The sequence below is a fragment of the Cyanistes caeruleus genome, chromosome 9, assembly GCF_971803275.1.
Source record: "Cyanistes caeruleus chromosome 9, bCyaCae1.hap1.1, whole genome shotgun sequence".
NCBI classification, from domain to species: domain Eukaryota; kingdom Metazoa; phylum Chordata; class Aves; order Passeriformes; family Paridae; genus Cyanistes; species Cyanistes caeruleus.
The window spans coordinates 34,180,102-34,199,505 of record NC_141709.1 but is presented as its reverse complement, the minus strand read 5'-3'; the positions used below and the strand labels follow the sequence as shown (position 1 = coordinate 34,199,505).

The following is a 19,404-nucleotide window of genomic DNA, read 5'->3' as shown; positions in this document are numbered from 1 at the left end:
CCACCAAACCTGACATTTCTGGAGAGAAATGCACTCTCCAGGGAAATTCCCTTTGTGTCCACAGCTTCTGCTGCTGCCCAATTACGTGAGAAAGATTTTGCTATTTTATCTCTCAAATACCGGCCTGGAAAGCAAATCAAATTTCAATTTGCATAGTTCTGTCTCAGCCAGGCGGGCTGGTCTGTATCAGAAAACACAATATCCAAAGTGTGTGTAGGTGTATATATATTGATAAACCTCAATGAAAACTCCTGTTCTCATTAGGAGCCTCTGAAAGCCTGCTGCAGTCAGTCAGAGGACAGCTCCTGGGTGAATAAGGGTTGGATGCAGGCCAAGGTGTGCTGGAGCAGAGAACTGGTGCCCTGCAGCTCGATTTCCCTGCCCTGGGTGCAGCCCTGAGCTGCTCCAGCCCTGCAGAGGATGTCTCTGCTGCTGGCCAGGGAACTGATCTGAAATCCATTCTGGGAAATTCCAAACACTTTGTAAAGGGGTGGTGGCACTTCTGGGCATGGAGCTCCCGAAATTCAGGGCAGCAGGGTGGTAAAAGCAGAGAACCCTGCTGAGAGAGGCAGGGCGTGCTCCTGTTCCCCTTGGGAAGCAGCTCTGGGAGCTGCCAGCCCTGCCCAGGGGGATGCCCAGGCAGGGAAAATCCCCCTGCTCCCCTCTCTCCCCTTGGGAAGCAGCTCAGCTGAGGCAGAGCCCCCCTCCCACGCCTGGGGAGCCACTCCCCAGCACCTCTGTTCATATATTCACAGAGAATCAGAAAAATGGCCAAACCCCCCATTTGTGTAAGTCATAATAATTCTGTTAAATGTTGGGTTTGAGCTCCTTCCATATGGATGCCAACTGCTGCTCCAGGTAACAATTACCAAGAGTTATGAAGGAATTTTCTCCAAATCCATTTTCCAGCTTGAGCTTTATTATGAATTATATGACAATAAGTGACTGAGATGGGATGAGGCAGAAATAACCTGGTTGAGCAAGGCCAGGAACACAAGTTTCTCCTTGACATTTAGCAGAAATTTAAAGGCCTGAGAGTGGATCAGGGAAAAATCAAACAAAAAACAGACAAAAATCAAACAAAAATCAAACAAAAATCAAACAAACCCCCAGGGCTCTTTGCTGTGGGTTCCTGCTGAAGTTGCCCCCATGCTCTGCTTTGTTCCATTTGTGTTTATATTCACAAATTTTACCCACAGCTCGTGGGGTTCAGACTCATCTCCTCACCCACCTGCTCCAGTCAGAGGGGCTGAAGCGTGGCCAGATCCTCCCCTCAAGGATCAGTGAAGTCCCATAAAACCATGGAATATCAGCTCCTGGCCCTGCACAGACACCCCACACCCCCACAGCACTCCCTGGGAGTGCTGGCCAGACAATGATTAAATGATTAAATGATTAAAACATTCCTGCCCACCCATGGAATTTAATTCCCTGCCTGTGCCCCCTCAGGGTGAGAAGCACCCATGGCCAGAGCTTACTCTAACTCCAGTTTCTTCTCAGAGTAGAAAACCTCCAAGTAAATTTAAAGAAGAAAGGTTGAAAACCCAAAGAACACCTTGTGTAACAAGTGGGATGAGCACAAGGAGGGCTGTGAATGCACTATAAATAATGATATAAATGCATTTTGCAGCTCAGTGTGGAACACAGCTTTGGGAGGAGGCTCAGGAAGGGCAGGTAGGGAACAGAGGATGAAAACAATCCCCAGGCAGAGGGACTAAAGACAATTCCTGTCTATCTGGGCAGGAAAAGTGGATTATTGGAATCTTGGCCAGCCCAGAAAAGGTGCATTAGGAAGTTTTCTCATAACACAGACCCAGGAGAGAGGCACTTACACTGAGCAGTGACGAATTTCAAACCCAAAGCAGAGCACTTCTTCATTAGAAGGTTATTAAGTGCAGAACTTATTTTCATACCAAGTTGCTGAGCAAAGCTCAGGGGGCTTTACAAAGGAATTAGATATTGATCAAGGATATCCTGGGTTTTCAGGGGGATCAGAAAATAGATTTTAAACCCAAGACTTTGGTATTTAAGCAAATAACCTTACAGTTTGAAAAATGCCTGAAATAATTTCCCAGATAAATTCTGGGTTAATTGACAAAAGCATTTGCTTAAACCCCAACATTTACCTGTAAAGTTTGTGTGCTTCTATCAAGAGTTTGTAATTTAGAAATCACCGTAAAATACAGAGAGATGGTGATTCCACAGCTTGCACTGCATTTTCCTGGGAGCTGCTGGGAGTCTGGACACTCGGTGAGCTGAAGGAAAAGAGAAAGGGGAAAAAAAATAAATCTATTTTTCTTATTTATTTTTTTTTAATGGCTGCAAGAAAATAACTAAAAATAACTTCAGAGGTTTTAAACAAGAGGTTTTCAGTGAGCCCACATGACAAGAACTAATTAACCTCTGTGCTGAACCATGGAAGTAACAAAATGCTGAGGTGCCTCGAAAATCAAGAGCTCAATTACTGTTCCCCTTAATTCCACCTCCAGGTTTATGTGTGGAGATTTGGACTGGATTTACAATCATAAATTGAGCATAAAAGCTTTTTCTTCTCAGGGCCCTTCCAAGCCTTGGGTGGAATCGCTGCCATCAGAGGCTTTGATTTGTGATATCAGAATTATTCACAGAAAAAGGCCTGTAATGAATTTTTCAGAAACTTCCTTTTTTCCCCTACATATCTAAAGTAACAAAGCTGATTTCTTGACTTTTAAATGTCCTCCTGTGAAGCACCTACAGCAGTAACCTGAATTTTACTGTGGGGAAAGAGACCATCTCTCATAAATTGCCCTGAAAGTCCCATTTTTAGGCTTGGCAATATTTAGATTTACTAAATTTATTCAAAAGTAAAACACAAACATGAGAACCGGATCATTTAAATTCTGTCAATTTATTCAGTTAAAATTATATTCTGAGGGAAAGAAGAAAAATTTAAAATCTTTAAAAGGAAGAAAGGAGCAAACCTCATGGAGTGGCTGCACCCTCTCATGATGTAGCAGCTTGAATTTATTCAATATTTTGTGCATCTTTGGCCAGCCCTTTTCCTGAGGCTGGTGCTGAGCTGTGCAGGGTGCTGTGAGTACGTGAGGAAATCCCTGCAGGAATGGGAAATCGGAGTCAGGATCAAAGCCGGGCTTATCTGAGTCCAAGGGGACGTAAATGTTTGGCCTTTTTCAATGTAGTTTTACAGCCAGAGGTAGTTCTGTGCATTTGTTCAGCTTCTTCATCAAGGTAATTCAATTTGTTCATCTTAATCAAGTGCTGAGTTTAAAAAATCAGCTCCTGCTCCAATCAGAGCTGGGTGTTGTATAAAGGATGTCTGGCTCCGAAAAGGGCTTTGGGAAAAGTGCTGCTCGTCCCCTGTTTGTGCTCCTCTCTCCTTCTCTCCCTCTCCCTCTCCTCTCCTCTCCTCTCCTCTCCTCTCCTCTCCTCTCCTCTCCTCTCCTCTCCTCTCCTCTCCTCTCCTCTCCTCTCCTCTCCTCTCCTCTCCTCTCCTCTCCTCTCCTCTCCTCTCCTCTCCTCTCCTCTCCTCTCCTCTCCTCTCCTCTCCTCTCCTCTCCTCTCCTCTCCTCTCCTCTCCTCTCCTCTCCTCTCCTCTCCTCTCCTCTCCTCTCCTCTCCTCTCCTCTCCTCTCCTCTCCTCTCCTCTCCTCTCCTCTCCTCTCCTCTCCTCTCCTCTCCTCTCCTCTCCTCTCCTCTCCTCTCCTCTCCTCTCCTCTCCTCTCCTCTCCTCTCCTCTCCTCTCCTCTCCTCTCCTCTCCTCTCCTCTCCTCCCTGCCCCAGGTCCCAGCCTGGGCCAGGCTGGGAGGGAGCACAGGGACAGCAGGGACATGCCAGAGGACAGGATTGTGTCCCAGTGGTTCTGGAATATCCCCAGAGAGGAGATTCCACAGCCTCTCTGGGCTCTGCTCAGGGCTGGGCACTGCCCAGGGCAGAAGTTCTGCCTCCTGTGCAGGGGGAATTCCTGGGATCCATCCCATTCCTCTGGTGCCATTGCTGGGTCCTGCTCTGCCCTCCCTGCACCCAGGGACACCCAGGGACAGAGGGACAGCCAGGGACAGAAGGACAGCCAGGGACAGCCAGGGACAGAGGCACAGCCAGGGCTGAGGCCCCTCTCAGCTGGGGCTCCTCTCCAGGCTGAGCAGCCCCAGCTCCCTCAGCCTCTCCTGGGCACGGAGATGCTCCAGGCCCTTCCTCAGCTCAGGAGCTCCTGTCCCTGCTGTGCTGAGGATCCAGAGCTGGACACACAACTCCAGAGGTGCCTCCAGGGCTGGGCACAGGGGCAGGATAATCTGCTCCTTCTTAAACTCTAACTCCATCTTAATTAATCTCCTTTCAGAGAAATTGTAGTCATTTCATGAATCTCATCATGACATGGGCACATCTCCTGTGTAATTTCTGGAGATTGTAATGATTCATTTGATAGGCATTGTCTGTGGCTTTCGGCTCGTCAGGGATCAGCAGAGCTATAATTACACACTAATTACTAAATAAGTTATTCACAAATTGCTGTGCCAGTGCAAGCAGATAGCAGAGCACTTGAGGAGTACCCACTTGTGGGCACGTGTGAGGGGATGGGGACACTGGGTCCTGAGGGAGAGCGGGCTGGGGACACTGCTGGGGACACTGCTGTGCTAGGGACACTGCTGGGGACACTGTGCTGTGTTGGGGACACTGCTGTGCTGGGGACACTGCTGTGCTAGGGACACTGCTGGGGACACTGTGCTGTGTTGGGGACACTGTGCTGTGCTGGGGACACTGTGCTGTGCTGGGGACACTGCTGGGGACACTGTGCTGTGCTGGGGACACTGTGCTGTGCTGGGGACACTGCTGGGGACACTGTGCTATGCTGGGGACACTGCTGTGCTGGGGACACTGCTGGGGACACTCTGCCATGCTGGGGACACTGTGCTGTGCTGGGGACACTGCTGGGGACACTGTGCTGTGTTGGGGACACTGCTGTGCTGGGGACACTGCTGGGGACACTGCTGGGGACACTGTGCTGTGTTGGGGACACTGTGCTGTGCTGGGGACGCTGCTGGGGACACTGTGCTGTACTGGGGACACTGCTGGGGCCACTGCTAGGGACACTGCTGTGCTGGGGACACTGCTGGGGACACTGCTGGGGACACTGCTGGGGACACTGTGCCATGCTGGGGACACTCTGCCATGCTGGGGACACTGCTGTGCTGGGCAGGGCACTGAGCTGCACTGCAGGAGCTGCCTGGCACCCTCGGAGCCCCAGCAGCTGCTGCAGTGACAAATCACGGGGACACATCAGAGTGTCCCCCAGGCAGGGGAGCCCCACAGAGCCCCAGTCCCACAGGGACCCCCCTGGGGCACAGCTCGGGGAGCCCTCCCCAGGCAGCTCCGGGGGCCAAACCGTGCCCGTGCCACTCACATTCCTCTGGATCCTGCTTCTGCTTCCTGCTGAACGCAGGGATGGGTTCCCAGTGCCCCAGGGCAGGGCTGGATGGGATCTGGGATTGCAGGAATTGTTCCCTGGCAGGGTGGGCAGGCCCTGGGATAGAATTCCCAGAGCAGCTGGGGCTGTCCCTGGATCCCTGGCAGTGCCCAAGGCCAGGCTGGATGGGTTTGGAGCAGCCTGGGACAGTGGGAGCTGTCCCTGCCATGGCTGGGGTGGCTCTGGATGGGTTTGAGGTCCCTTCCCAAGCCAGTGTGGGGTTGTGTGAGTTGTGGGGTCACCTCCTGCAGCTGGGACCTGAGCCTGGTGTTCCCCTGGCACGGGGCTGGCAGCACCTCCCCAAATCCGTGAGAGACGAGTGTGGCCAGCACTGCACCTGCACAGGTGGCCCCTGCTGCACCCCCAGCCCCTCATTTGCTGTGCTTATTTCCAGAAACACAGGCACAGTGGTGCAGATTTAAAGAGTGACCTCTGAGAACAGCAATATCCTTCCTGGGAGTCAGAGCAGTGCTAATCATATGTTTCTGAGCAGGAAAATGCTAACAGATCTCCAGGTCTGCATTATTCATGAGCTTCCATTCATCCATATGAATGAAAGGCCCAGCTCAAAGGACACAGCCAACTTTATCACTTTTTCTTCATTTTGTTATGGTCTCAACAGCTGTAAAAATCATTAAAGCAGCAGTTTTCCCTGGAAAAATCTGAAATGGGGAATGAGGACTATTGTGCAAATATTGTTTATCCTTTAGAACACTGTAACTTGAATAACTAAGTCAAAGCTTTGTCTTTCGTGTCCCTTTGGTGATGCAGACATACCCAAATGTATGAAGCCAGTGGGTTTCTCTCTGTGCTTCAGCTGGCTCTGTCACCCAGGCATAGAGCACACGGTGACACCGGGGCTGGGGCAGGCTCAGGATCAGCTTCCCTGGAGCTCTGCCCTCATGGAACCTCGTGCTCAGCTGTCCTAAATGAAAATGTTCCTTTATCTCTTCAGTGAGCAAAGACATTCCTTCTCCTCCACTCATTTCAATTAAAAACATGATTTATTTTTGCCTTGGAATGGGACTGGGAAGGACCTCAAATCCTCCTTGTAGGAAAACTGTAAAATCCCATCCCCAACAGGACCTTGCTATTCCTTCTTGTAGGAAAATACTGGAAAATCCCATCCCCAGTGGGGCCTTGTTCTTCTCCTTGTAGGAAAATTATTGTAAAATCCCATCCCAAATGGGGCTTTTCTGATCCTCCTTGTAGGAAAATTATTGTAAAATCCCATCCCCAATGGGGCCTTGCTGTTCTCCTTATAGAAAAACTGTAAAATCCCATTCCCAACAGGGCTTTTCTGATCCTCCTTGTAGGAAAATTATTGTAAAATCCCATCCCCAATGGGGCCTTGCTGTTCTCCTTATAGGAAAATACTGTAAAATCCCATCCCAAATGGGGCTTTTCTGATCCTCCTTGTAGGAAAACTGTAAAATCCCATCCCCAGTGGGGCTTTGCTGTTCCTCCTTGTAGGAAAACTGCTGCATTTGGGGAAGGAGGGTCCTTCTGGAACCTCTACAGATCTCACTGCTCCCATTTATTTCTCAAATCTGATAAACCCCATGATTAATCTGGAATATTTTTCCTTCCTGTATGGCACTTTTTCATTTTTAATGGTTTAGGGCTGTAAACACTGACGTGCCCTCACATTAGTGGGTATGTTTTTGTGATCCTCAAAAAGTGCAAATGAATGGCTGCTTTTGCCAACATCCATTTGCTGAGGACAAAGTTCCCTGATTTATTCATTTATTCAAAATACAGGCAGTCCTGTGAAAGGTAAAGCCTTAAGCACATACCAGTGTCTTATAGATGTGAAATTGTTGTGAGAGTGAGGATGGAAACTGCATATTTTTACTGCCAAGAGACTCAAATGTGTGACCTTTAATTAAAATATTATTTTGAATGTTTTTAATTAAAATATAAATTTGTCTGTTGCTGGTTCACACACACACATAACACCGCCCCTCACATTTAAATTAAATTAAACTGAATTAAACTAAACTAAACTAAACTAAATTAAATTAAATCAAATTAAATTAAATTAAATTAAATTTTTTCACACTATAAAATCGTTCATCCTACATAAAACATGATGGTTCAAGCTGGAACATATTGAAAAATAAATACATAAAAAAGCTTTGAGTAGACTGGGGCATTTAAACAATGTGTTTAGTATCTTTCTCTGCCTTTCCATAAGGAAATCAAATTCCATCTGAATTTAAGTCAAATTTGAAATTCATCCCATTGTGCTGCCAGCTGAGAACAAGTCTGGGACTCGGGGCTGGAATCCACAAACCTGGAAGCTCTTAAAAATTACCTTCCATTGGATTTCTTTTAGAACAGGGCTCAGAAAGGTGTCAATAATGTGGTTTTCTACAGCCTCAGAAATAACTGAATATTTATTGGGAGGCCCCTGCTATCAAGCAAAACAATCAGCTGGAGGTGTTGAGCTGCTGGAGGATGGAGTGAGAAAGCTCGCTGGCAATTTCAGGCCTCAAACTTCAAGTTGACAATTATTATTTTTTTAACGTCTCACCGGTGTAGAGCTATTAAATATTTATCATCCTGTAATAAAAGAATAAACCATTTAAATAAAATAAACCATTACGAGGCAATTAAGGTGCAATAACTCAAACCTGCAGAAAAGCTCTAATTGTAATTGCAAAATATTAAGGGTGAGAGAAAGACACAGAATAAATTAAGGTCACGTCTCTGCCCCATCCACTCATGGTTTCCATCCAAAAGATTTATTATGAAGTGTTTTTCCATTTTTTGTGGTACTCAAACAGGCTCTGGCTTCCCGAGGCTTAAAGACCTCGATTTCACACAATAAATCATTAATCTTTAACAAAGCTGATGAAGCCTGGGGGAGATTAACTTAAATAAGCCCAGTTAATTACCAAAGGTCATAAACTGAAGCGGTTATGAGCATTTTTTTAATTAACTAATGAGTTGGTATTTAACTGCCACTTGTGTTTTGGTCCGGTTATTGATTCCTCCAAATCGAAATATCAAAGTCAAACAATTGTACTGATGCAGATGGAAATGAAAGAAGCTTTTTGTGTTGTCCAGTTGGGAAATGTTCTCCTTGGGCCAATCCCAACCATCCCATGCTGGGTGTCCTGAGAGCTCCTGGAGCTCTGGCAGCTTGGGGAATGTCCCCATTCCTGGGATCTGGGCAGTGCCAGCACCTCTGGGGGAAGAACCTTTCCCAAAATCCACCCTGAGCCTGCCCTGACAGATCCCTGAGGAGAGACCAAAGTCCCGTGTGAGGGGCTGAGTGAAACATTCCGGAGTTTCTGTTCCTTGGAAACCAGGTTGGGTTTTCTGCCACTGCAGCAGTGAAGAGCTCTGGGAATTCATTGTAGCATTGTTTTCCATTCCCCAAAACAGAAATTGGGCGTGGCTCTACTCAGAGTGAAGCACATTTGTACCCTTGGAGCAGCTTTAATTGCACCAAACATGAGGATTTGGGCTTGGTCCAGCTGCAGAGTGATGAAGTAAAGTACCAATGTACCAAAAACAGGAGCCAAAGCTCTGGTGCCAGGGTTGGGCTGGTGCTGAGCTCGTGCTGGAGAGCTGGAAAAGGGAACTGGGAACTGGGCTGGATTAGCTGGGAGAGAGCTGGGAACGCTGTGGGCAGTGCCCAAGCTCCTGCTGGCTCTGCTGGGAGCTGGAACAGGCTCCTGGGATGGATGATGGATGGATGATGGATGGATGGATGGATGGATGATGGATGGATGGATGATGGATGGATGGATGATGGATGGATGGATGGGTGGATGGATGGATGGATGATGGATGGATGGATGATGGATGGATGATGGATGATGGATGGATGGATGATGGATGATGGATGGATGGATGGATGGATGATGGATGGATGGATGATGGATGGATGGATGATGGATGGATGATGGATGGATGGATTGATGATGGATGGATGATGGATGGATGGATGGATGGATGGATGGATGGATGATGGATGATGGATGGATGGATGATGGATGGATGGATGGATGGATGATGGATGATGGATGGATGATGGATGGATGGATGATGGATGATGATGGATGGATGATGGATGGATGGATGATGGATGGATGGATGATGGATGGATGATGGATGGATGATGGATGGATGATGGATGGATGGATGATGGATGGATGGATGATGGATGGATGGATGGATGGATGGATGGATGATGGATGGATGGATGGATGGATGGATGGATGATGGATGGATGATGGATGATGGATGGATTGATGGATGGATGATGGATGGATGGATGGATGGATGGATGGATGGATGGATGATGGATGGATGGATGGATGGATGGATTGATGGATGGATGATGGATGGATGGATGATGGATGGATGGATGGATGGATGATGGATGGATGATGGATGGATGGATGGATGGATGGATGGATGGATTGATGGATGGATGATGGATGGATGGATGATGGATGGATGGATGGATGGATGATGGATGGATGATGGATGGATGGATGGATGGATGGATGGATGATGGATGGATGGATGGATGGATGATGGATGGATGATGGATGGATGATGGATGGATGGATGGATGGATGGATGGATGATGGATGGATGGATGATGGATGGATGGATGGATGGATGGATGATGGATGGATGGATGGATGGATGGATGGATGATGGATGGATGATGGATGGATGGATGGATGGATGGATGATGGATGGATGGATGATGGATGGATGATGGATGGATGGATGATGGATGGATGGATGGATGGATGGATGGATGATGGATGGATGGATGATGGATGGATGGATGGATGGATGGATGATGGATGGATGGATGGATGATGGATGGATGGATGGATGATGGATGGATGATGGATGGATGGATGATGGATGATGGATGGATGGATGGATGGATGGATGATGGATGGATGGATGATGGATAGATGGATGGATGGATGGATGATGGATGGATGGATGATGGATGGATGATGGATGGATGATGGATGATGGATGGATGGATGGATGATGGATGGATGGATGGATGGATCCATGGATGTCTCTGGGAGGCTGAGGCTCTCTTCTGCAGGCACAGGCTGGCATCACTGCTGTGTTCCTTGGCTGAGCTCTCCCTGGTCTCTTGGGGATGAAAGGCTGGGCCTGGCTCCGGGGTCTCTGCTCAGGTCCCTCCCCTGCAGGCTGCTCCCTCCGCTAATCCTGCCCAAATCAACCGAGTTTCCTCCTCACAGGAGGAGCTGGGGCTGATTTCAGGAGCTCTGAGGAGGAGCACTGTGAGCACAGCCAGGCTGGAGAGGTGCAGATCCCTGGATTTCAGCAGGAATCTGCCCTCACTTGTCCCCTTTGCTCGGTCAAACACGGGCTGATCAATCGCTGCCTTCCTAAGCACATGCAAGGAGATTTGCTGGGCAAATAATTACAAGTAATTGCCCTCTGATAAGCTAAAAGTCAGGGTTTATTTACTTGCTTGTTTTTACCTGCTTGTACCCTCTAATAGCTCCTTCCAGCTCGTATTTTTCCCATCCTTGGATGTCAGGAAGCTGCAGCTGTGGGTCCTGCCCTCCTCGCACACATCTGTAATTCTCAGTCCCGCTGTCCTCCCCTGCCTAGGAATTTACTGTTGTTTTGACAATTTTATGTGCAAACATATTTAAATCCCTCTGACCTCAGCCTCCTGAGCTGATTGAATTTTGCTTTAACTTTGGTCTGGCAATTTCCATTCCCATGTTTTTATGCAGAATGCCAGGGTTTCAGCTTGTGATAAAACCGAGACAAAAATAGGTTTGTGTCCATGCTGAATTTCTGTGGGAGCAGAGGGGCTCTCGTTCCTCTCAAGGTACCTTGTTCCTTCCCGATGTGGTTTAGTGGGCATGGTGGTGTTTAACTTGGATTTGATGATCTTGGAGGTCTCTTCCAGCCTTAATGATTCTGCGATCTCTGGGGTCAGGGAGTGCCTTCCATCGGGTTTGTGTTGGTTCCCTTTCTGAGCTGCCCTTCTGGCTTTCCCAGACAGGGGCTTTTTGCAGCCAATTCCTTTTGTTCCCTGTAATTTGTCTCCTTTTGCTGGGGAGCCTTTCATGGGGTGGCTTCCCATTTTGATAAGAAGTTTTCTGTGCCGGCTCTTTTCTGCCTGTGATCAGACAGGAATTTCTAGATACAATCTCTGTGCTTTTGGTAAAAGGCAGCGCTAAACGCCCTTGACATTTAACCTCACCTCCCTGGCCCAGCTGTCTTTAGTGCTTACATTCTGCACAGGTTTCCCTTTTGAGGATTAGAGCTGCAGCTACAAATCCCTGGGGTTTATTCTCCCACTTCATTTAAACCCACTCAGCCGCTGACTGTCGGGGTTATTTCCATCCTTAGATCCGGCTCACCACCCCCATCCAAAACTGATTTTAAGGAGAACATCAGGCTTTACTCCTCCCATGACAAGGTGCTAGAGATTCCTGCACCCACATTTCCCCTTCCCTGCCCCGGCAGAGCCGGGCTCTGCACCAGCAGCAGCCAGAGCATCTCCCTGGGACACCAGGGCTTTGGTTTGGGTATGAGTGAAAATTCCTTTGCTGACAAGTTCATGCCAGGAGGTCAGTCAGGACACTGGGGCATTGGTGTGTTTGGAGCTGGGCAGAAATCCCCATTTTCCAGGTGTGGTTGGCAGCCAGGGATGTGGTGCCAGTATCCCTCTGCCCAGAACATTCCTGGTATTTTTGAAGCCAGCCTGACTTAAAGCTCTGCTTTAAACTCCCTGGGTCTGGCTGTGCTGGCTGCCTGGAGCTGGTGGCTCTGCAGGGCACACGGGGTCCGGCACACACAGCCCTGGCACGGGCACAGCAGGAGCTGCTGGGCACTCTCTGCTCCTCCTCCTCTGCTTTGGGAAACAGAACTCAGGGAGAATTCCCCACCGCAGCCACGGGAATGGCACACAAAGTCACGCCTTGCCATTAGACTTGCAGATTCTTTTTCCACAAGCACCCTTGGAAACCTGAGCAGGCCTGGCATTGTAGGGCTGGGGTCCCAGGAAAGTGCAGAACAGAGAGTGCTGCCCTTGCCCACACATCCCTGCCTCCCAGTGCTCCCAAGGAGTCATTAATAAATTGTAATTTGAATGAACCAGCCTAGCGTGCTTCTGCAAAACCAGCTGGTTTTGTTTTCTCTCTATAGACCTGAACATTTTCATGAATAAAGATTTGCCAAGAGTTTTAGAACTTGAAACTAGAAATAGATCCGTCTCTCCGGTGCCTTGATCTAATAACGTATTTAAAAATGAGATTTTTTGCAAGAATAATACATGAAATCACCGCCTTCGCTTCCAGCCTCAATGCTGCCAGGAATCTGTGACTTTATGCTACCTTAAGCACCTATAATTAAGTTGAGATCCAATGTTTCCTAGGGAGGCACGATCCCAGCACAATCCCTGCTGGTTTGGGTAGGGTATTTTGCTTTTTAATGAAATATTGTACTGACTGAGGGTGTTCATTTGCCTGATTGTTGGGAAGAATGGTGCTCATCTGCAGCAAGAGGAACTCTTCCTTTCCTAGGAAGCCACAGGCACGAGGATTGACTCCTAAATTCCCAAGAAAATGATGCTGTTAACTTAAGGTGGCCAGAAAAATGACTTTTGTCATCATGGCACAACATATTTGAGCCAGGCTGAAATTATCCGTGAGGAGCAGGCTGTGATTGCTCAGAACATGAAGGTTTGGGAGAAGTTAATGAGCACTAAATCAAATTATTGTCACACTTTTAAAACAGCCATTAAAATACAAAATCAAGGAAATCCTGGTAGGTTCCTGTTTTCTCTGAGTCTCTTGTTTGATCCCAGTTCCTGTTTCTCCTGTTGAAGTCAGGGTTGCTCTGTGCAGGGACACAACCTCCTTTCCCAGGGGAACATTCTGGGCTGGGAGCATTTGCTGAGGTGTTTCCCTGTTCCCTTGAGTTTCCCTTTTCCCTCTATTGATTTCCCTTTTCCCTCTGTTGGTTTTCTTTTTCCCTCTGTTGATTTCCCTTTGCCTTCATGTTGATTTCTCTTTACCTTCATGCTGGTTTCCCTTTTCCCTCTGCTGATTTCCCTTTTCCCTCTGTTGATTTCCCTTTTCCCTCTGTTGATTTCTCTTTTCCCTCTGCTGATTTCCCTTTTCCCTCTGTTGATTTCCCTTTGCCCTCTGCTGATTTCCCTTTTCCTCTGTTGATTTCCCTTTTCCTCTATTGATTTCCCTTTTCCCTCTGTTGATTTCCCTTTTCCTTCTGTTGATTTCCCTTTGCCCTCTGTTGATTTCCCTTTTCCCTCTGCTGATTTCCCTTTTCCCTCTGCTGATTTCCCTTTGCCCTCTGTTGATTTCCCTTTTCCTCTGTTGATTTCCCTTTGCCCTCGTGTTGAGCTCCAGCAGCTGCTCCTGGCTGGAACAATCCCTGATGTCCCCTGAGCAGCCCCAGCAGGTCCAGGTGTCCTCCCTGTGTCCCTGGCCCAGGAAAGCAGATTTGGGCTTTTCAGCAGAGTGACCCAAACCCCACAGAGGCAGCGTTGTGGCTCTGTCCCCCTTTCCCAAGCCACACCGAGGTTACAAACTCCACAGTAACTTAAAACTTCAGTTTCTTAAAGCTGAAATCAATGTTGTGTCTCACACACGTCTGCATTTCTGGCTAATTTTGCTTTCTGTCTGTGGAAAAAGCCTTGTTTGTGCTTTGGTCGGTTGAGCAGAGCTTTGAAGCATCATGCAGCCTCCAGAGGATCCTCCCCGTCCTTCCTCTTCCTCACTGGAGCCAGCTGAACATCCCTGGGATGCTCCTGCATGGAGAGCAGCCTCATCTCCACCTCTCCCCTTCCAGCACCCAGCTGCTGTGGTGGGAAGTGATGTGGGGTATTCCCTCTGCTCCTTCTCCTGCTCCTTCTCCTGCTCCTGTCCCTGTTCCTGCCCCTGTCCCTGCTCCTGCTCCTGTCCCTGCCCCTGTCCCTGTCCCTGTCCCTGTCCCTGTCCCTGTTCCTCCTTCTGCTCCTGTCCCTGTCCCTGCTCCTGCTCCTGTCCCTGTCCCTGTCCCTGTCCCTGTCCCTGTCCCTGTCCCTGTCCCTGTCCCTGTCCCTGTCCCTGCTCCTGCTCAGCACTGTGAAACCTCAGCACCCCAAACCCTTTTTATGCTGAAGGTGTCACCAACTTCACGGATTTAAATGCCAATTAAAACTGTAACACGGCTCAAATTCCACTTTACTTTTAAAACGTGGTTTGGGTTCTCCAGCACCCACGGCGTGTTTGTCAAGGTGTTGAGTAATTGGTTTTAAGGCTGGAAACATTCATCTGCATTAGCAAAAGTTTAGCAGCTGGGTAAAGAAACTTCATAACTTTTTATTTGGGGAAGTATTTGTCTGCTATTTCTCTTGGACTCGTGTTTGCACAGTATTAACCTGGAAAGCAATTGCAGGTGGAAAAAAAACCCCTCAAAATTGGCCAGGAGCTGGTGTGTGCTCAGCCATTCCCTGCACATCCCTGCTTGTCAACTGCCTCCCATTTTTTTTCATTAGTTTCTTGTTATAGTCGAGATATGGTCAATGATCTTTTGAGCTTGGTAATTTTGTTAAACCTTTTTTATGAGGAGTATTGAATTGCTGCATTGAGATGGGAGCTTGCTTCCGTGCAAGATTAATTGGGACCGGTATTTCATTTTGCATAGCACTATTCAAAGCTAATAAAAAGGCTCAGAATAATGAATTCTAAAGTCAAATTATAATGAAAAGCCACAGGTGATTGTTTCATTAGGCTGGATGCAGGAGAACTGTGTCTTCTCTTAACTTTGCCTGTTTGTATTGGCTGCCCTGGGGGAAGTAAACAACTTCCAAATGGGTTTGATGTTTCTGAGAAATGTTTTTTCTTCTGGAAAGACTTCAATAATTAAAAAGATGTGCCTTCTTAAAAGTTCACTGAAGCACAAAACTATTGCTTTAAAACATTCTTTGTTCAAAATTGTTACCTTGAGTGATATTCATGGGAGGAAATTGCCTTCAATGGAGTGAACAAAGCCCTTTCCTCAGCCAGGTTCCAGTGCCTCCCTGCAGAAATGCTTTGGAGCTGGAGAACTCCAAAAAGCTGGGCCCGGTGGGAGTGTGATGGAGCTGGTGCTGTGCACAAAGTGCAGCTGAGAGCAGTGCTGGGGGCAGCTCAGAGCTCTGTCCCAGCCCCACTCCAGATGAAACTCTGCTGTCTCTTGCATGACTGTTTGCTGTCTCATTCTGTACTTGTCTTCCATGTGTGATTAACTCCCAAATGTTCTCTTTTTTTTTTTTTTTTTTTTTTTTTTTTCTCCTTTTTCCCTTTTTGTAGAAATTATTGAGCCTACTACCTCTAGTCGTGTCTCAAGCCCAGGTCAGTATCCCCCGCAGGAGGGTCGGTGCCTGCAGGGCCCCGCTGCCATCGGTGCCCGCGCTGACCCGGGCAGCTGTGTTGTGGTAGTGCTGGACTGTCCCTCCGTCTTTGTGCTCCCATTGGTGTCTCTTCCCTCCAGCCTTTGTGTCTTGTCCTCTTTCTCCCTGTTTTGAGCAGCCTCTCCCGCATCCCTGTCCCTGCCATGGGTCTCTCCCGGTGGGGGTGTGCAGGGCTCCGCTCCCTGCGGGCAATTCCCGCTCTGGAACCTCCTCTCCCTCTGATTCCTGCTGATGTTGTTGCTCATGTGGGTGCTGGTTTGAGGATTTGCAGATTTCTCGCTGCCTCATCACTGACTGACTGTGGGATGGAGCCAGGAGCTGTTGTGAGGGGCCAGGAGGTGTTTGTGGCAGCTGAACTCTCTCCTTGTGCCTGGCAGGCGTTAACAGGTCCTGAGTGCTTGTGGTGCATCCCCGTTTTCTTGGGGATTGCCTGTTGTTCCCCAGCAGGACACCCTCAGTGGAGCTGGTCACAGAATCTTGGAATGGTTTGGGTTGGGAGGGACCTCAAATCCCACCCAGAGCCACCCCAGCCATGGCAGGGACAGCTCCCACTGTCCCAGGCTGCTCCAAACCCATCCAGCCTGGCCTTGGGCACTGCCAGGGATCCAGGGACAGCCCCAGCTGCTCTGGGAATTCTATTCCAGGGCCTGCCCACCCTGCCAGGGAACAATTCCTGCCCAAATCCCATCTGGGAGACAAAAACAAGCAGAATTTTCCTCTGGCAAAACCTTCACCAGATGTGTACTTTTACTTCCTAACTCAGATTAAAAAGTTGGAAGGGCTGTGCCAGAAAGCCACAGAGAGTGAGGTGATTAAACCAAGTGAGGTGATTAAACCAAGTGAGGTGATTAAACCAAGGGTTGCAGAAGGAAAACCAGGCCCAGGTGATCCCTCAGACCTACAGGAGCAGCAGGACAAGTGTTTGAATCTCCAGTGCTTTAATTACAGAGCTTAGGGAGGGCAGGCTCCGCTGTCACTCGGTGTCACTCGGGGGCAGAGGTGCTGCCTCCCTGCCTGCCCTGGGCAGCTCCCCAGAGCTCCCCATCTCCCCTAGGGCAGAGGCTGTGCCCTGTCTCCATCTCCTTCAGGGCAGAGATTGTCCTGTGGCTGCAGCCAGAGGCACAGCAAAACCTCTGAGCTGCAGGAGCAGCCTCCATCCACCCCCACGGGAGGGGAGAGAGGCTGCCCTGCAAACAGCTGATAGTGCTTGCAATAAAAATCCTTATCCTTGGGATTTTCCACAGTCACTCTGGACAACTGAGCTGTTGGAAATAAGCTGGGGAATTATTTCTGGAGTTAAGAGAAGCTGAGAAGAAGGAAGGAGTCGCTGCTGTGCCGGGTGTGCACAGTGGCGATAGGAGAACCCCACTCTGAGTCTGCTTTAACAGCGGGGTTTGTAATTCCTGAAAAAGTGCCCTCAGCCTGATCCTGTCCCAAGCTCTGTCCAGGGACAGAGGGATAACGCTGGCAGCTTGGAACAGGCTCCAGTAACATTTCTGGGTTTAATCTCTGTGAGTGAGTGCTCCAACAGAGTCACAGCCGTTCCTCACTTTCAAAAACTGCTGTTCAAGTAACACAGCTCTGAGATGTGTTTGGATTCTTGTCTGCAGAAATTTGCACCAAATGAGCAAAATTATGTGTATTTTTGGGAGCAGGATGGAGATGGGGCAGTGGAAAGGAATAGAGTCCTTTAATGATGATCCCTCTCCTCATTCTGAAAGCACGGTGCTAGGTAGAGAGGGCTCTTTCCAAACATGAAATTGAGAATATGAAAACCTCTGAACACAATAGAAGAAAAATTTGTAAGTCATTAAAGCTGCAATAGTTATGAAACTACATGAGTAAATCCAACTTTAAATTACCAAGGAAAGTACCCTGAGCTCAATTTGCAGTTAAAAACCAACATCTGTTCTGCTGAAAGACAACAGAAAAGGGGAGGAGGGTTTCAAGACAGCTCTCAAAATGGTTGAAAATTTATTATTGAGTCTGTCCTCCTGGAAATGAGCTCTGGTACCAGCAGTGGCATTGCACTGAACTGTTCTGTTTGCCTTCCATAATTAAATAACACCGTGATAGTCCCTCTACTTGGCTAATTTTAGCCTGGTAAATAGCTGGAAAATGCCAGCGCTATTGTTACCAAGTTATTCAGCTGCAGAGGCAATGAAAAACTTCCCAGAGTGGGGGGAACAGAGTCCCTCGTGTGCTGCAGCACCAGCAGGGAGAGCAGCAGGTTGGGCTGGGAGATGGTGGCAGAAAACCTGGGTTACCCCTCCATAGCTGCAGTGACAGTAAAATTAGATTTATCATAAATCACAGAATGGTTTGAGCTGGAAGGGACCTTCAAATCAAGCTCCAGCCCCTGCCACGGGCAGGGACAACATTTGGGACTTGGTTTAAAGCCCTCCTGGGAGGTTTTGGCCAAGAGGGCTTTGGGTCTGTCTGCCTGCCCCGCTTCCCCCATGCAGGAATACAAACCATGGATGAATAATCTGTAGGAACTCACTTCACCCTCGTGTCTCACATCGGCCAGAAGGCAGAGCATCAGCCTCCTTCCTGCTCAATCAAGGCTCTGCAGCTAATGAGCTAATTACCAGCATCCCTCAGCACTCCAGTGCAGCTTCAGGGGATGTGCTCTCTGCAGGTTTGCTGCTGGAAGGACACAGATCCTTTGTAGGGTTTCGGTGCTGAGGCAGAGGTTGTGAGAACACCCCAGTCTGTCTCTGAGTGCAGCTGGCACAGGGAGAGCTGGAGGCCAGGGCTGTCCCAGAAATGAAGGGAATGACTGACAGGACGTTCGATGTTCCATCACCACTGCTTCAGTTTCCCAGGATCTTCCTTGGAGACCAAGCTGGGCAGTTACTGTCTGCAGAAAGTGAGGAATCTGTAGCAATCCTGGAGAACTTTCAGGATCCCCCCCCAGTTCCCAAAGCATTTAAAACATTTTTAATTCATGCAAAGCAGCGCCGTGTTTGAGAGCCCCGGTGACACATTTGTGCATTTCTCTGCTGGAGCCTTTTTCCACCCCCTTGGGATTTACTTTCCTCATTTGAAGCGACGATGCTTCAGGCATGTAGAATTAGCTGCAGAAAGTTACAAAATTGGGGCCACGCTCGGTATCTGTGTTTCAGGCAGCGCCAGGAGCCGGAGCTCCTTACAAATCTTTCCTCCTTCAGCATAATTAGCTCACAGGTGGTGTCTTGAAAAGCCTTTGAAGATGTTGCTGAATTCTTAACGCTGACTAAACAAGTAACTGTGACAGGTCAGAGAGAATAATTGAGGAATCTTCTTTAATTAATGATTTCACATCTTATGAGGCACTTTTATAAAAAGTGGAGCCGGAGAGAGAAGGACCTTAAGTTATTTAATTTTCTCAGGAACAAAAGCGTGTGTTTAAAAGAGCACTTGGGCAGGTTGGACAACTCCTTGAACTTCACTTGCTTCTCCCTCCTCTGCCTTTCTGCATATCTAACACATTTAATATGCCAGAATACCGAATAATACTTCAATTC

General features: G+C 48.3%; 1 protein-coding gene across 3 annotated transcripts in view; it reads left to right on the top strand.

Moving 5' to 3' along the window:
* Window positions 1-19,404, top strand: part of NEGR1 (neuronal growth regulator 1) — a 171,374-nt gene that overhangs the window by 133,600 nt on the left and 18,370 nt on the right. Inside the window, exon 7 of one of the 3 annotated variants that reach the window (XM_086841499.1) lies at window positions 15,795-15,836. The exons of the other annotated variants lie outside the window; for them this stretch is intronic. Coding sequence (XP_086697625.1) covers window positions 15,795-15,836 — 42 coding nt within the window. The remainder of the gene's footprint in view (window positions 1-15,794; window positions 15,837-19,404) is intronic. 3 annotated transcript variants of the gene reach the window in all.